The following is a 14664-nucleotide window of genomic DNA, read 5'->3' on the forward strand; positions in this document are numbered from 1 at the left end:
CCCCTTAAAATTCTGAAGACGGTCACCATGGATGAATATTAAAAAAAGCAAGATTTATTTTGTTTCCTTGCTTATGAATTTGGCTCGTAGATTTCTCTAAATAGACACAGCCAGTTTGAAAATTCTCCAAGTACTTCAGTTTTTTTCTCTGTTGTGTTTTTTTTAGAGATTAGTGTTATATAACTCAATTGTAGGCAGTGATTCTGTCCAACAGAGACCCAGAGATGCACACGGATCTCTTTCAGCACTGTCGAACCAATAATACACACAGGGAACATCTATTAAATACACTAAAAATAAGGATTCATTGGACTTACTCAATTTTTTTAAGGTATAACTGATTGCAAACAATTTATGTGGGCTGAATTTAAAGGGCACATAGTTTACATCTTTTTTATGATTTGATATTAATATTATGGTTCTTCTGAGTGTGCCAGTTTAGGTTCAGTTTAAACACAATTCAGATTTGTTTATTATAATGTGTTAAAAAGTGTCATGTTGGGGGCGTGTCCACAGTTCGCTGATTTATGGGTGTGTTGCTTCACATGTAAATTAGTTTCGGCTTCCCGCCAACGTAACAAGGGGGCGGGGCCATGAGCTCACCCGCTCTGCGTTTGCAACAGAGTCTGACAGGCAGAGTGAGAGAAGAAGGAGTGAGAGGATCAGCATTCAGTCGTACATGTACAACTCGGACACAGAACAAGCAGAGAGTACAAAATCATTTGTGTCTTTGTACAGTTTTACAGCCAACTGTGTGCTAGTTTCAAGTGCCGAGCTTGTACACAGAAACTAATAACCACGCACACTGAATTAACTTTGACTGAGGCACCGGATGCGCCACTCGAAGCCGCGACACGGCACACCAGACACTCTCTGTGGCGCAGCAGAAACATGAAGTGTCCCGAATCGTCGCACCACGCATTTTTGAATTCTAAACATAGGTTTCTGCAGGGGTCCGCAGCGCCCAGCCGTCGACTTGAGTGTACCCTGATAGAAACCTATGTTTAGAATTGTAAAACGCATGCTAGTTAAGATCACAGGGAGCTTCTGGGATCGCGAGAAATGCAAACGGCTGAAGTATAAGGTAGACTCAATGAGAAGTACACATGTTTGCAAACCTACCTAAAGATACAACCAATAATTCCGATTAGAGTGATAATGTGGATAATATTGATCTTGTGTTGAGCCCAATGAGCCTTGCATCCAAAAATAGAGCTAGCGTGTTCCTTTAGTGATATCGCTTCAACTCACGCTGAAAATGGCGGACGTGAATCAACAAACTGAGGATATGATGACGCGCCTGTCAATCAATATTGGTGGGCGGGGGGACCGCTTTCCTTCGTAAAGTTGTGGTCTATTTGAAAACAGCTCCAATTGGTCCACCATTTTTTATGTTGTTAAATTGAAAAAAAAGCACTGGGTGTGTTTATATCACCCCAATATGGCGGTCTATACACCATACATGCACTTATGTCTGTCCAAACAGCTTGAAAAGTAGATTTTTCACCATAGGTGCCCTTTAAACAAACAAATGAAGTTGAACATTACTAAATATAATTAGTTTGTTTGAATTCAGCCCATGTAAATAGTTTGCATGCAGTTATACCTTCAAAAAATGGAGTAAATCCAATCAATATTTTGTCATTTAGATCTCATCTGTCTGGTTTAATAGCATGTAAGTGCATCGGGCTGAATCAAAGTGCAAAAAGTCTCAATTTAAAGACAAATCTACTCTATTTTCAGGTATTGTTTTACTTCTATGTCTGAAATGATCAGCTGCATCTTGTTAATTTATTTTTAATGAATTAAGCTCCTCTTCCCTCACTTTCAATATCCTGAAAAGGATTAATTTAATAATCCACTGAATGATTTATTTCAGTTTCATTCTCAGGTGATTGAATAATGTTTTTAAAGGTAGGCTTTACATAACACTGTCAGATGGCTTCTTTCAATTTTCAATCCCTGCAGGTATTTTAGCTAATGATAAAGCAAATATAACACTTAGTTAACGCTCTTATGTTTACACTTTTTTTCTGTGTTTCAGGATTGCTCAGTTTGCTTGTAAATAAATCAGCAGATTGAATCAGCTATGAAAAATCAAGATTTGCGTAACGATAATCCACTTTTTTGTGTGTTGTATTTTGCAGCAGAAGTGTGTTTCTGATCTATTATTCGCTCAGCTGTGAAGGATGTCTATCAGATGACACTTTTGCACTCCCGCTGTGAGGAATGAGAGATATCGATGGGACAGATCTTTCTCAGCTCCTGTTAAATCATTAATGGCAGCTATAAGTTAGCCAGACCTCTCAGTGGAAATGATTACAATTATATTTCTTATGTAAATAGAACTATACAAAATATTCTGAATAAAATGTGATAATTTCATGAAATATGTAAAATTATTATTAATTATAATAATAATAATAATAATAATAATAATAATAATACTTATTATTATTGAAAAATAACAAATAAAATTATTACAATAATAATAAAGTAATAAATAAGAAATATTGCTTTAATAATAAATCATATTTCTGATTGTATTTTTCCGATTTTTAAAATTATAACAATGCAACAACAACTACAAAAATAATCATAATATATAATAATAAATAAATAAAAAAGTTATTAAGAATTAAAAATCATGTTACATGTAATAGATTTTTAGTTGCATTTGTAAGATTTTTAAAATATAACAATGTAACAACAACAACACCATTAATAATAATCATAGTAATAATAATAATAATAATTAATAATAAAGTAATAAATAATAAAATAATACGTTTTGATAACAAATAATATTTGTAAAGATTTTTAAGATATTTAGGATATAATTAAAAAATGTAATAATGCAGCAACAATAATAAAAAAATTATAAATAACAATAAATTAACAATAATCAAGTAATAAATAATAACATAGTAAGTTAATCACAATAAATATATTTTATATTTTTATTGCATTTTAAGATTTAAAAAATATAACTATGCAACAACAATACTACTACTACTTCTACTACTACTAATAATAATACTAATAATAAATAATAAAGTAATAAATAAAAGAATATGTTTTAATAATAAATAATATTTCTGATTGCATTAAGATTTTTAAAAATATAACAATGCAACAACAATATAAATAAAATACATAATTAGTAAATATATTTATACTTTAGTTTAAAAATAAAATTTAACTAAAGTATAAATAATACATTAAAAATAAGTATAAAAAGTATAAATAATGAAGTAAAAATAATAAAGTTAAATATAATAAATTTTTTATTTGCGCTTCTAAGATTTTTAAATATAACAATGCAGCAACAACAAAAATAAAATATATAATAATTAGTAAATATAAATAATGAAGTAAAAATAATAAAGGTAAATATAATAATTTATTTGCGTTTCTAAGATTTTTAAATATAACAATGCAGCAACAATAAAAATCAAATATATACTAATTAGTAAATATAAATAATAAAGTAAAAATAATAAAGTATAAATAATAAAATATTAACTTAAATATAATATTTTTTGTGTTTGTAAGATTTTTTAAATAAACAATGCAATAATAATAATAATAATAATAATAATAATAATAATAATAATAATAATAATAATAATAATAATAATAATAATAATAATAATACCTTTACTACTACTACTACTACTACTACTACTAATAATAATAATAATAATAATTCATTTATTCATTTTCTTTTCGGCTTAGTCCCTTTAATTATCTGGGGTCGCCACAGTGGAATGAACTACCAACTTATTCAGCATATGTTTTACACAGCGGATGCCCTTCCAGCTGCGACCCATCACTGGGAATAATAATAGTAATAATAGTAATAATAATAATAATAATAATAATAATAATAATAATAATAATAATAATAATATTAATAATAATAATACATAACTATTAGCATTTACTATTGATATAAAAAATTCTCAATGATCAATAGTAATTTGACCATTTCCTTTTTGCCTCCAGTCTCTAATGTGTATTGTATCGAGCCTGTTGCTCTCTAGGGCAGGGATTTTCTTTTTCCAGAGCATTTGGATTGGATTGAAACTGCTCCGGGATCATTGGTTTTATGGGAAAGCCTGTGAGGTGTGAATTGATGGCAGACCGAGGCCGTAAACATTTTTATAGACAGAGCAGTAAGTCAATACGCTGCTCACCTGTGCAAACAGAGCTTAAAATAGAGTCTGTCCTCATGATGTATGGACGCGCACATTATTTGCCTTGTTAAATTTATATCTCACTCTGGACCAGAGGCCTGCGGGAGAGAGGATTGTGGGTAATTTCACTCTTGGGACTCGCGGTTCACTTTAGATACATTGATAATCTGCTGATTTATGAGGTGTGGTGCTGGCTTTTAAGAAAGAAGGAAAAAGAAAACATCTCAGGAATGCTAATTTTGTTTGTTAGACATTTGAATCAGTTTTTAGTGCCATAACTATCTGTTTTATTTAGGATGGCTTATTACAAATAGCACTCAAATTGCATCAAGGCTTCCCCTTTTTTATTTCACATTTTTATTTTTAATATATTTGATTTTTTATGTATTTTACTTAGCCATTTCATTAAATTGATTACATAATTTTTTGTGTTGCTTCATTGTTTTTTGTTTTATTAGTTTATTTAATATTTTAATGTTGTTTTATTTTATTATTTCATATTTCATATTTTGATATTTTATTTTATTAGTTTTATATTGATGGTTTATTTTATTTCCCATTTTATTTGTTTGTTTTTTGTTTAATTTATTAGATAACGTTTTTTTTACATTATTTTTGATAGTTTTCATAATTTATTTAGCTTATTTGTTTTATTAGTTTTATACTGTTGACTGACTTAATTATTTTATTTAAATATTTTTAATTCAACTTAATTTTATTTAATTTTATTAGTTTTATACTGTTGACTGGCTTCATTATTTTATTAATTTATTTTATTTAACTTGTATTTAATTTTATTAGTTTATATATATATATATATATATATATATATATATATATATATATATATATATATATATATATATATATATATATATATATATATATATATATATATTTTATATACATATTTGTATTTTACTTTTGACTGGCTTCAGTATTTTATTTTTAAATTTAATTGAACTTAATTGTATTTAATTTTGTTAGTTTATAAAGTATTATAGTAATATACTGTTGACTGTCTTAATTATATTGTTATTTAATTTAACTTAATGTAATGCAATTTTATTAGTTTTATACTGATGATATTTTCTTATTTTTATTTTTATTTATTTTATTTTATGGATTTTGTGAAGATTTAATGTAATTTAATTTTATTATATTATTTCAGGTTTTGATTTAATTTAATTGTTATGTTTTTATTTTTTTTATTTTTTATTTTTATTTTATTTCTATAACTAACTGTTATTAAGCAACGCATATTTAAAAATAGCAATCATAAAGCATCAAGGCTTTATCGTTTAAATTTTTTCAAAGCATGTTTTACATTTTTATTTTTAATATATTTGACTTTTTATGTATTTTACTTTTGCCATTTCATCTAATTTAAAACATACATTTTTTATTGCTTTTTTTATTTTTTTATTTTTTACTTATTTGTTTTATAAATTGTATAATGGACTGTCATTTCATTTTATTATTTCATATTTTAATGTTATTTTATTTCATTTTATTATTTCATAATTCATTTTATACTCATTCTATTTAATTTTATTTTATTAATTTGTTTTATATTAATGACTGACTTCAATTAAATTAATTTTTTTAAATATATTTTTTATTAATTTTTTTGTTTTCATATTTTTGTTATTTTATTTCATTTTACTATTTCATATTCTCATATTTATTTATTTTATTTTATTAGTTTTATACTGATGATTTTATTTCATTTTTGATTTAATATTTTATTTTATTTTATATCAATGACTGACATTTTACAATGTAGATTGTGTCAAAGCAGCATAACAGAGGATTATAGTAAATTGAATTTCAGAGTTGAAGTTCAGTTTAGTTCAGTTCAGTGTGGTTTAATTTTCACTGCTAAAAGTCCAAACACTGAAGAGCAAATCCATCGATGCGTGATGCGTGAATCTAATGCATTAATTTTATTTTATTTTATTTTATTTTATTTTATTTTATTTTATTTTATTTTATTTTATTTTATTTAATTTTATTTAATTTAATTTAATTTAATTTAATTTAATTTTATTTTATTTTATTTTATTTTATTTTATTTTATTTATTTTTTTTTTTAATTTAATTTTATTTTATTTTATTTCTATCAGTTGTGTCTTTTCTTGTAAACCGCTCACCACCCACGCTAATGCAGGTTGTCTTTTCAATTTCTCTACACAGAGAAGAAAGAAGTGACCCAGAGCTTGGAGAACTACACGTCAAAGTGTCCGGGAGGAATGGAGGTGATCAGCCTTCCTGACGGACTCAAGCTTCCTCCTGTTCCCTTCACCAAACTGCCCATCGTCAGGTAAAAACTTAACAAGCCCACTATTTTCCAAACGGGTCATATTATGCACATCCCTTCCATCAAAACCACTCAATGTAGGGCTGTATGACTGGGTTGTATTTTCTTCTCTGATTTTGCTTTCATCATTTTATTTAAATGAATTAGACAATTTACATATGTATATATATATGAGTTAGGGATGTCATTGTCGTTGAAATTGATAATCAGTTAATTTATTAATCGTTAACTTAATGCAAAATAGATTAGAGGGTTGAAATTAAATTGAGCTGCTTTATATTAGAGGTTTGGTGAAGGCGGCAAATTTTTTGTGAACGGTGTATACAGAATTTGGCAGAAGGGTTAATTACTCTCTGAGCTGGCTCTGCGCATCTTAGAATGTATGTCCATGCTCCCCGAGAGTAAATGTCCCATCAGTGAGTATTAGGTGCTCCTTCAGGTGAAAATGAAAGTGACATGCGCCTCATCTCAGTGTATGAACCACACCGTGTGTCACGATTCCCGTTGAAACTAAATTCATAAGCTTTTGTTATTTAAACACTGACCCTCAAAGCTCTCTGAGGGTTTATTTCCACAGCTCAGTGTCTAAAAAACGACTCCTAACTTTTCTTCAAAACATTTGTGAAGTTTGATTGGCCTGTGAACTCTTATGAAGCTCTATGCAAATGAAAATTGGGTTCTTTCATTTGTTTCATTCTTCCCCCGAATTAAACGTTTTTATGGGAAGCACAAAACTTCACATATCCTTTTCATCTGTCCCAAGGAAGCTGCGGATGTTCAGCGAGGGCCCGTAAATGTGTTTAACAGATGTACTTCATAATCCCAGCAGTGGGAGAAGCTCAACACGCTCACTTGATTGAAGTCTCCGCTCCTCTGAACGCTCGTCTCTAAAGGGCTTGCTTTTTTTCTGTTTTTTAGTTGTTCAAATCTCTTAATTTATTCTTGAAGGGATGTTTAATTGTAAAACTTCAGGCGAGCTGCATTTCTACTGATCTTCATCTCATTTTATTATTTTATCTTTTATTATTATTGTTGTTATTATTATTATTATTATTATTATTATTATTATTATTATTATTATTATTATTATTATTATTATTATTATTATTATTATTAATGATAATAAAACAAATAGCTAATTTAATAATGCCAATAATAATTTTAATAATAATAATAATAATAATAATAATAATAATAATAATAATAATAATAATAATAAAAATAATAATAATAAAACAAATAGATAATTTAATAATATTAATAATAATAATTTTAATAACAATAGTAATAATAATAATAATAATACTAATGTTATTATTCTTATTATTATTGTTGTTGTTAAAATAAATATATTTTATTATTATTTTTCTTCTTCTTCTTCTTCTTATTATTATTATATATATTTTTAATTTTTTAAATAAAGGTAATACATTTATAACTAATAATATTAATAAATAACCAAATAATATATATTTTTAATATTAATAATTAAAAATAATAGCAATATTGTATAATAGTATTATTATTACTATTATTATTGTTAGTGTTTTACTCTTATTATTCATAATGAGTTTTTGTGTATGCAATAGTCAAATTGTTTCAAAAACTGTGAATGATGATGATTATAATAATAATAATAATAATAGAGATGATTACTATTGGGTTTTTATGTAAATAAAACAGCAAAAATCATACATAAATTACTACTATTATTATTATTATTATTGTTAATAATAATTATTATAAAAATAAAAACAACTATAATTACATAATTATTAATAAAGTATTAAATAATAAAATAATACATTTTAAAAATAAATTATATTTTTTCTGATTGCATTTAATTTTTTTAATACAACAGTTTGAACATCAACAGAATAATCAGAAACATCAACAATAAATGTAACTAATAATAGATAATAATAAATAAGTAAATAATAAGTAATAAATAATAAAATAGTAATTATAATAAATATTTAAGTATATATTAATACAACAATAACAACTAAATAATAATTAATAAAGTAATAAATAATAAAGGGCGACGCAGTAGGTAGTGCTGTCGCCTCACAGCAAGAAGGTGACTGGTTCGAGCCTCGGCTGGGTCATTTGGCGTTTCTGTGTGGAGTTTGCATGTTCTCCCTGCGTTCGCGTGGGTTTCCTCCGGGTGCTCCGGTTTCCCCCACAGTCCAAAGACATGCAGTACAGGTGAATTGGGAAGGCTAAATTGTCCGTAGTGTATGAGTGTGAATGATTGTGTGTGAATGTTTCCCAGAGATGAGTTGCAGCTGGAAGGGCATCCGCTGCGTAAAACGTGCTGGATAAGTTGGCGGTTCATTCCGCTCTCTGGCGACCCGTGATTAATAAAGGGACTAAGCCGAAAAGAAAATGAATGAATGAATGAATAATAAATAGGTTTGAGAAATGAATAATAATTTTTCCCATTGCATTTTAAAGATTTTTTTTAAATATAAAAGTGCAGCAATTTCAACAACAACAACAACAACAACAACAACAACAACAACAACAACAACAACAACAACAACAGCAAGAACAACAACAGCAAGAACAATAAAGTAATAAATAATAAAATATTAAGTTAATTCTAATAAATAATATTGCTTCATCCTGATTTTTGTCTCCCTCTCCATGTGTCGTTAACAGTCAATATTTTGCTATCAGAATTTAAACAGTAGATATATTTAATATTCTGTAATTAAATCCTGGCATCCCCTGATTGCCATTATTTTTTTTATAGAGAAGACTAGATGTCAATGTTAAACTCTAATTGCTGTTCAGAGATGTTGTTTCTTCGGCAACAGTGTTATCAAACTTTTTAGCTTCAGAGTTTTTCGTTATTCAGAATCAGATAAACGTTCAGAGTGATTCTTTTCTCCTCGCTCTCTCTTTTTTTGGACTTGGCGTGTCCTTTTCTATGAATATCTGGGAACAGGAAGATTAGGAACAGAGCTGAAGGGTGTTGAAAAGCAGACAATGGTTAGAAGCTTGATTTAGAAGGAACCCTCTGCTATATATATATATATGTATATGTATATATATATATATTTAACTTAATCTGTATTTTCTTTCTTGGATTGATTTCAGATCAGTGTCCCTGCTCAACCTGCCAGTAGGCCTGCGTCCTCACAAGGTGAAAGGCCTTTTGGGACAGGGGATGTCCACTGCCAGTCCATTCATCTACTCTCCCATCACCATGCACAGCAGAGGGGACGAGCGCTCCAAGAAGATCGGTGAGGGTTATCGTTTTCCTCATCTGAGGCTTTAATTGCAGTATATTAGCACGATCTTTTGCGTTTTAACCTCACGCTCTGTTTATTGCTCTGACGGGCTTTGGTTGGGATCTTAATTACGGTTTAAAAACAACTTCTAAAAGCGAAACACACACCATTGTGCTTCTGCTAGATCGCTGTTTATGACAGGAGCCGTCATTAAGTTGTCTCTTTCCCTGTTGGCAGTCGGAGGCGGTTGGAAAAGAGTTGAAGTGTTTTCTTGAGCTCTGAAGCAGCATCACACGGCTCCCGGCTGTATTATTTATAGATTTATTAAGGCCAATAGCAGAGCACTGTGTTTGCCACATTACAAATACTATGGAAGGAACGTCCAGTCGCTGGCATGTTTAAAAACACAAACTTTAATGACTAGCTGCTACAGTGAAGGCATCGCTTGCTAAAACTATACTGTACAACCGAAAAGTTAACTCAAACTGTTTGAGGAAACCAATTGTGGCAAATCATTTCAGTTTTGAAACAAAATGGTTTGAGTACTGTAAACTAAGAGTATATATTTATTGAGTCCTGCACACATGATATTTGTGTTGAAATTTATTTATTTCTTCACGATTCTACACTCAATCCTCCATAATGACAATGTGAAAAAAAGAGTTTTTTTTAATTGTTGCAAATTTATTAAAAATAAAAAACCTGAAAAATGACATGTACATCAGTATTCATAGCCTTTGCTCAATACTTTGTTAATGCACCTTTGACAGCAATTACAGCCTCAAGTCTTTTTGAGTATGATGCCACAGTCTTGGCAAACTCTGAAGCAAGTTTTCATTTAGGATTCATCTTTCCCTCTATCCTGACTAGTCTTCCAGCTCCTGCTGCTGAAAAACATCCCCACAGCATGATGCTGGATGGTATTAGCCTGGTGATGAGCGGTTCCTGGTTTTCTCTAAACGTAATGCCTGGCATTCAAACGAAAGAGTTCAATTTTAGTCTCATCAGACCAGAGAATTTTGTTTCTTATGGTCTGAGAGTCCTTCAGATGCCTTTTGGCAAATTCCAGGCGGGATGTGGCTTCCGTCTAACTACTCTACCATACAGGCCTGACTGTTGGATTGCTGCACAGATGGTTGTCCTTCTGTAAGGATCTCCTCTCTCCACAGAAGAATGCTGGAGCTCAGACAGAGTGACCACCGGGTTATTGATCACCTCCCTAACTAAGGCCCTTCTCTCCCGATCACCCAGCTCTAGGAAGAGTCCTGGTGGTTCCAAACATCTTCCACTTACGGATGATGGAGGCCACTGTGCTCATTGTAATTTTCAGAGCAGCAGAAATTTTTCTATAACTTCCCCAGCCGTGTGCCTCCAGATAATCCTCTCTCGGAGGTCTACAGACAATTCCTATGTCTTCATGCTTGGTTTGTGCTTTGACATGCACTGTCAACCCTGGGACCTTATATAGACAAGTGTATGACTTTTCAAATCATGTACAATCAACTCAATTTACCACAAGTGAACTCAATTTAGAGCTTCACGGCAAAGGCTGTGAATACTTATGTTCATCAGATTTTTCAGGTTTTTATTTTTAATTCAATTTGCAACAATTTCAAAAAATCTTTTTTCACATTGTCATTATGGGGTATTGTGTGTAGAATGTTGAGGAAATAAATCAATTTAATCCTTTTTGAAATAAGGCTGTAACTTAAAATGTGGAAAAAGTGAAGCGCTATGAATACTTTCCAGATGCACTGTATTTTCTACAGAATAATCCACTGTTATACAATGATTTGCCTAATTACCCTTACTTGCCTAATTAACTTAGTTAAGCCTTTAAACGTCACTTTAAGCTGAATACTAGTATTTTGAAAAATATCTAGTAAAATATTATGTACTTTCATAATAAAGTAAATCAAATAAATCAAATAAAGTAAATAATATAAAATAAATCAGTTATTATAAATGAGTTATTAAAACTATCATGTTTAGAAATGTGGTGGAAAAGAAATATCTCCGTTAAACAGAAGTTGGGGAAAATATATACAGGGTGACTAATAAACCTGACTTTAACTGTATATGGTTTTATACACCTTTATAGTATTACTCGTGAGTTTGGCATAGCCACATATCCAGAGAGGCATGTTTTTTTTCCTTTGACACTTATTAGGGCCCAAGTACTGAAGGTGTGAGGTTTCTTTTGGAATTGCTCCATTGACTTGTAAATGATTTTCTTTCAGCTTTAACGTGAAAGACATCTTACTCTACACTCAGTCTCAGTCTATTTGTAGTTCAAGCTCATGTTGAATTCAAGCACTGTATCTAATCTCTCACTCCGGGCGGAACTTTCCTGAGTTCTCTTGTTTTGTTGTGGATTTTTTGGGTGTATTTTTGGATTGTCGGGGCCCTGAGGAACTGGCAGGAGCCTTATGAAGACAGATGGCTGTTCGGTGTGAGGTTGCCCCGACTTTTCAAACAAATCATGTTGTATAAGAGTCAGATGGCTGTTTCCAGCCTGTCTTATTTCATTCTGCCAAAACCCACCAACGTCTGCTGCGAGTGCCCATTTTTGCTTTTTTATTTTTTTGTTAGTGTGCTATCCCATGACCACTTGGATACTCCCTATGGTCCCAATTTCACTCTCAATTACGTTGGAGCCGTTAGTCATCCACTTCCGTCACGGGTCGTGATTAGTTACAAGTGGGTGGGGAGAATCGTACAGGTGGGCACTTTCCTCAAGACTTCATATGTCCGCTGTTGAGGCGGTGTTTGGAGTTGTCCCAATTTCCGGTTGATTACGCAAGCACCTAGACTTTATCAGAGAGTTTCACCTAAGAGGCTTGGAAGGAGCAATAGAAAGAAGGGACGAATAGATACACTTTAAAATGCATTGATTCTGGTCATTTACATAATTCAGTAATTTCTAATTAAGGTTAAATTGGTGGCGAGAACTTTAGAAGGGTCGGTTTCGAGTGCAACTTCACAGAAACGCCACTTGGACTTGCATTTGGATTCATTAAAACCAGACAGATCCTGCCTCATTTACTTATTGGATTTTTGAGATTGTCATTGTGATTGGAAAGTCAAGCAGCACTATTTCTATTTCTTATGGTTGTTATGAGTGTTTAAATCTGATTAATGCTTGCGGTTGGACTCTTTTGAATTGCCCTACCAAGCAACTGTAAAATCGAACACTTGAGCTAGTTAAGAATTTGTTGTTGAGGCAGTGTTTGGAGTTGTCTCAATTTCCAGTTGGTTACACAAGCACCTAGGCTTCATCAGAGAGTTTCATCTAAGAGGCTTGGAAGGAGCAAGAGAATGAAGGGACTTTTAAAAGGGATTCATTCTTGTCGTTTGCATAATTCAGTAGTATCTAATTAAGGTTAAATTGGTGAGTAGTACTTTAGAAGGGTCGGCTTCAAGTGGATCTTCACTGAAACGCCACTGGGACTTGCCTTTAGTTTCAATAAACCAGACAGATCCTGCCTCATTTTCTTATTTGATTTTTGAGATTGTCATTGTGATTGGAAAGTCAAGCAGACCTATTTCTTTTTTGTATGCTTAGAAGTTTTAAACTGATTTCAGCTTGAGATTGGACCCTGAGAATTGTCCCACCAAGCAACTGTAAAATTGAACATTTGTGCTAGCTAAGAATTTGTTGTTGAGGCGATAGTTTGGAGTTGTCTCAATTTCTGATGGATTATGCAAACACTTAAACTTCACCAGTGAGTTTTTACCTTAGAGGCTTGGAAGGAGCGAGAGAATGAAGGGACGAAGATATTTACTTTAAAAGGGATTCATTCTGGTCGTTTACATAATTTCCAATTAAGGGTTAAATTGGTGGCGAGTACTGTATAAGGGTCGGTTTCGAGTGCGGCTTCACTGAAACACCACTTGGACTTGACTTTGGATTCAATAAAACCAGAGACTCACAACTGTAAAATCGAACTCTAGTTAGGAATTTGTTGTTAAGGCAATATTTTGGAGTTGTCTCAATTTCCAGCTGGTTACACAAGCACCTAGACTTCATCAGAGAGTTTCATCTAAGAGGCTTGGAAGGAACAAGAGAATGAAGGGACAAAGATGTTCACTTTCAAAATGGATTCGTTCTGGTCGTTTACATAATTTCCAATTAAGGTTAAATTGGTGGCGAGTACTTTATAAGGGTCTGTTTCGAGTGCAGCTTCTCTGAAACACCACTTGGACTTGCCTTTGGATTCAATAAAACCAGAGACTTGTGTTTGGACTTTTTTTAATTGCCCCACCAAGCAACTGTAAAATCGAACACTTGTGCTAGTTAAAATTTGTTGTTGAGGCAAAATTTTGGAGTTGTCCTCAATTTCCGGTTGGTTACGCAAGCACCTAAACTTCATCAGAGAGTTTCACCTAAGAGGCTTGAAAGAAGCAAGAGAAGGAAGGGATGAAGACATTCACTTTTAAAATGGATTCATTCTGGTTGTTTGCTTAATTCAGTCATTTCCAATTAAAAGTTAAACTGGTGGTGAGTCCTCTAGAAGGGTTGGTTTCCAAGTACTGTTTCACGGAAACGCCATACTTGCCTTTGGATTCAATAAAACCAGAGACTTGTTTTTGGACTCTTGAATTTCCCCACCAAGCAACTGTAAAATTGAACACTTGTGCTAGTTAGGAATTTGTTGTTAAGGCAATATTTTGGAGTTGTCTCAATTTCCGGTTGGTTACACAAGCACCTAGACTTCATTAGAGAGTTTCATCTAAGTGGCTTGAAAGGAGCAAGAGAATGAAGGGACAAAGATGTTCACTTTCAAAATGGATTTGTTCTGGTCGTTTACATAATTTCCAATTAAGGTTAAATTGGTGGCGAGTACTTTATAAGGGTCTGTTTCGAGTGCGGCTTCACTGAAACACCACTTGGACTTGCCTTTGG

At 31.3% G+C, this 14664-nt stretch overlaps 1 protein-coding gene across 1 annotated transcript in view; it reads left to right on the plus strand.

Moving 5' to 3' along the window:
• Positions 1-9805, plus strand: part of trappc9 (trafficking protein particle complex subunit 9) — a 63531-nt gene extending 53726 nt beyond the window's left edge. The window contains 2 exon segments of the mRNA XM_056480212.1: positions 6396-6522; positions 9625-9805. Of these exon segments, the coding sequence (XP_056336187.1) occupies positions 6396-6522; positions 9625-9805 (308 nt within the window).
• The last annotated feature ends 4859 nt before the right edge of the window (positions 9806-14664 follow it).

The sequence above is a fragment of the Danio aesculapii genome, chromosome 19 (assembly GCF_903798145.1).
Source record: "Danio aesculapii chromosome 19, fDanAes4.1, whole genome shotgun sequence".
Classification (NCBI taxonomy): domain Eukaryota; kingdom Metazoa; phylum Chordata; class Actinopteri; order Cypriniformes; family Danionidae; genus Danio; species Danio aesculapii.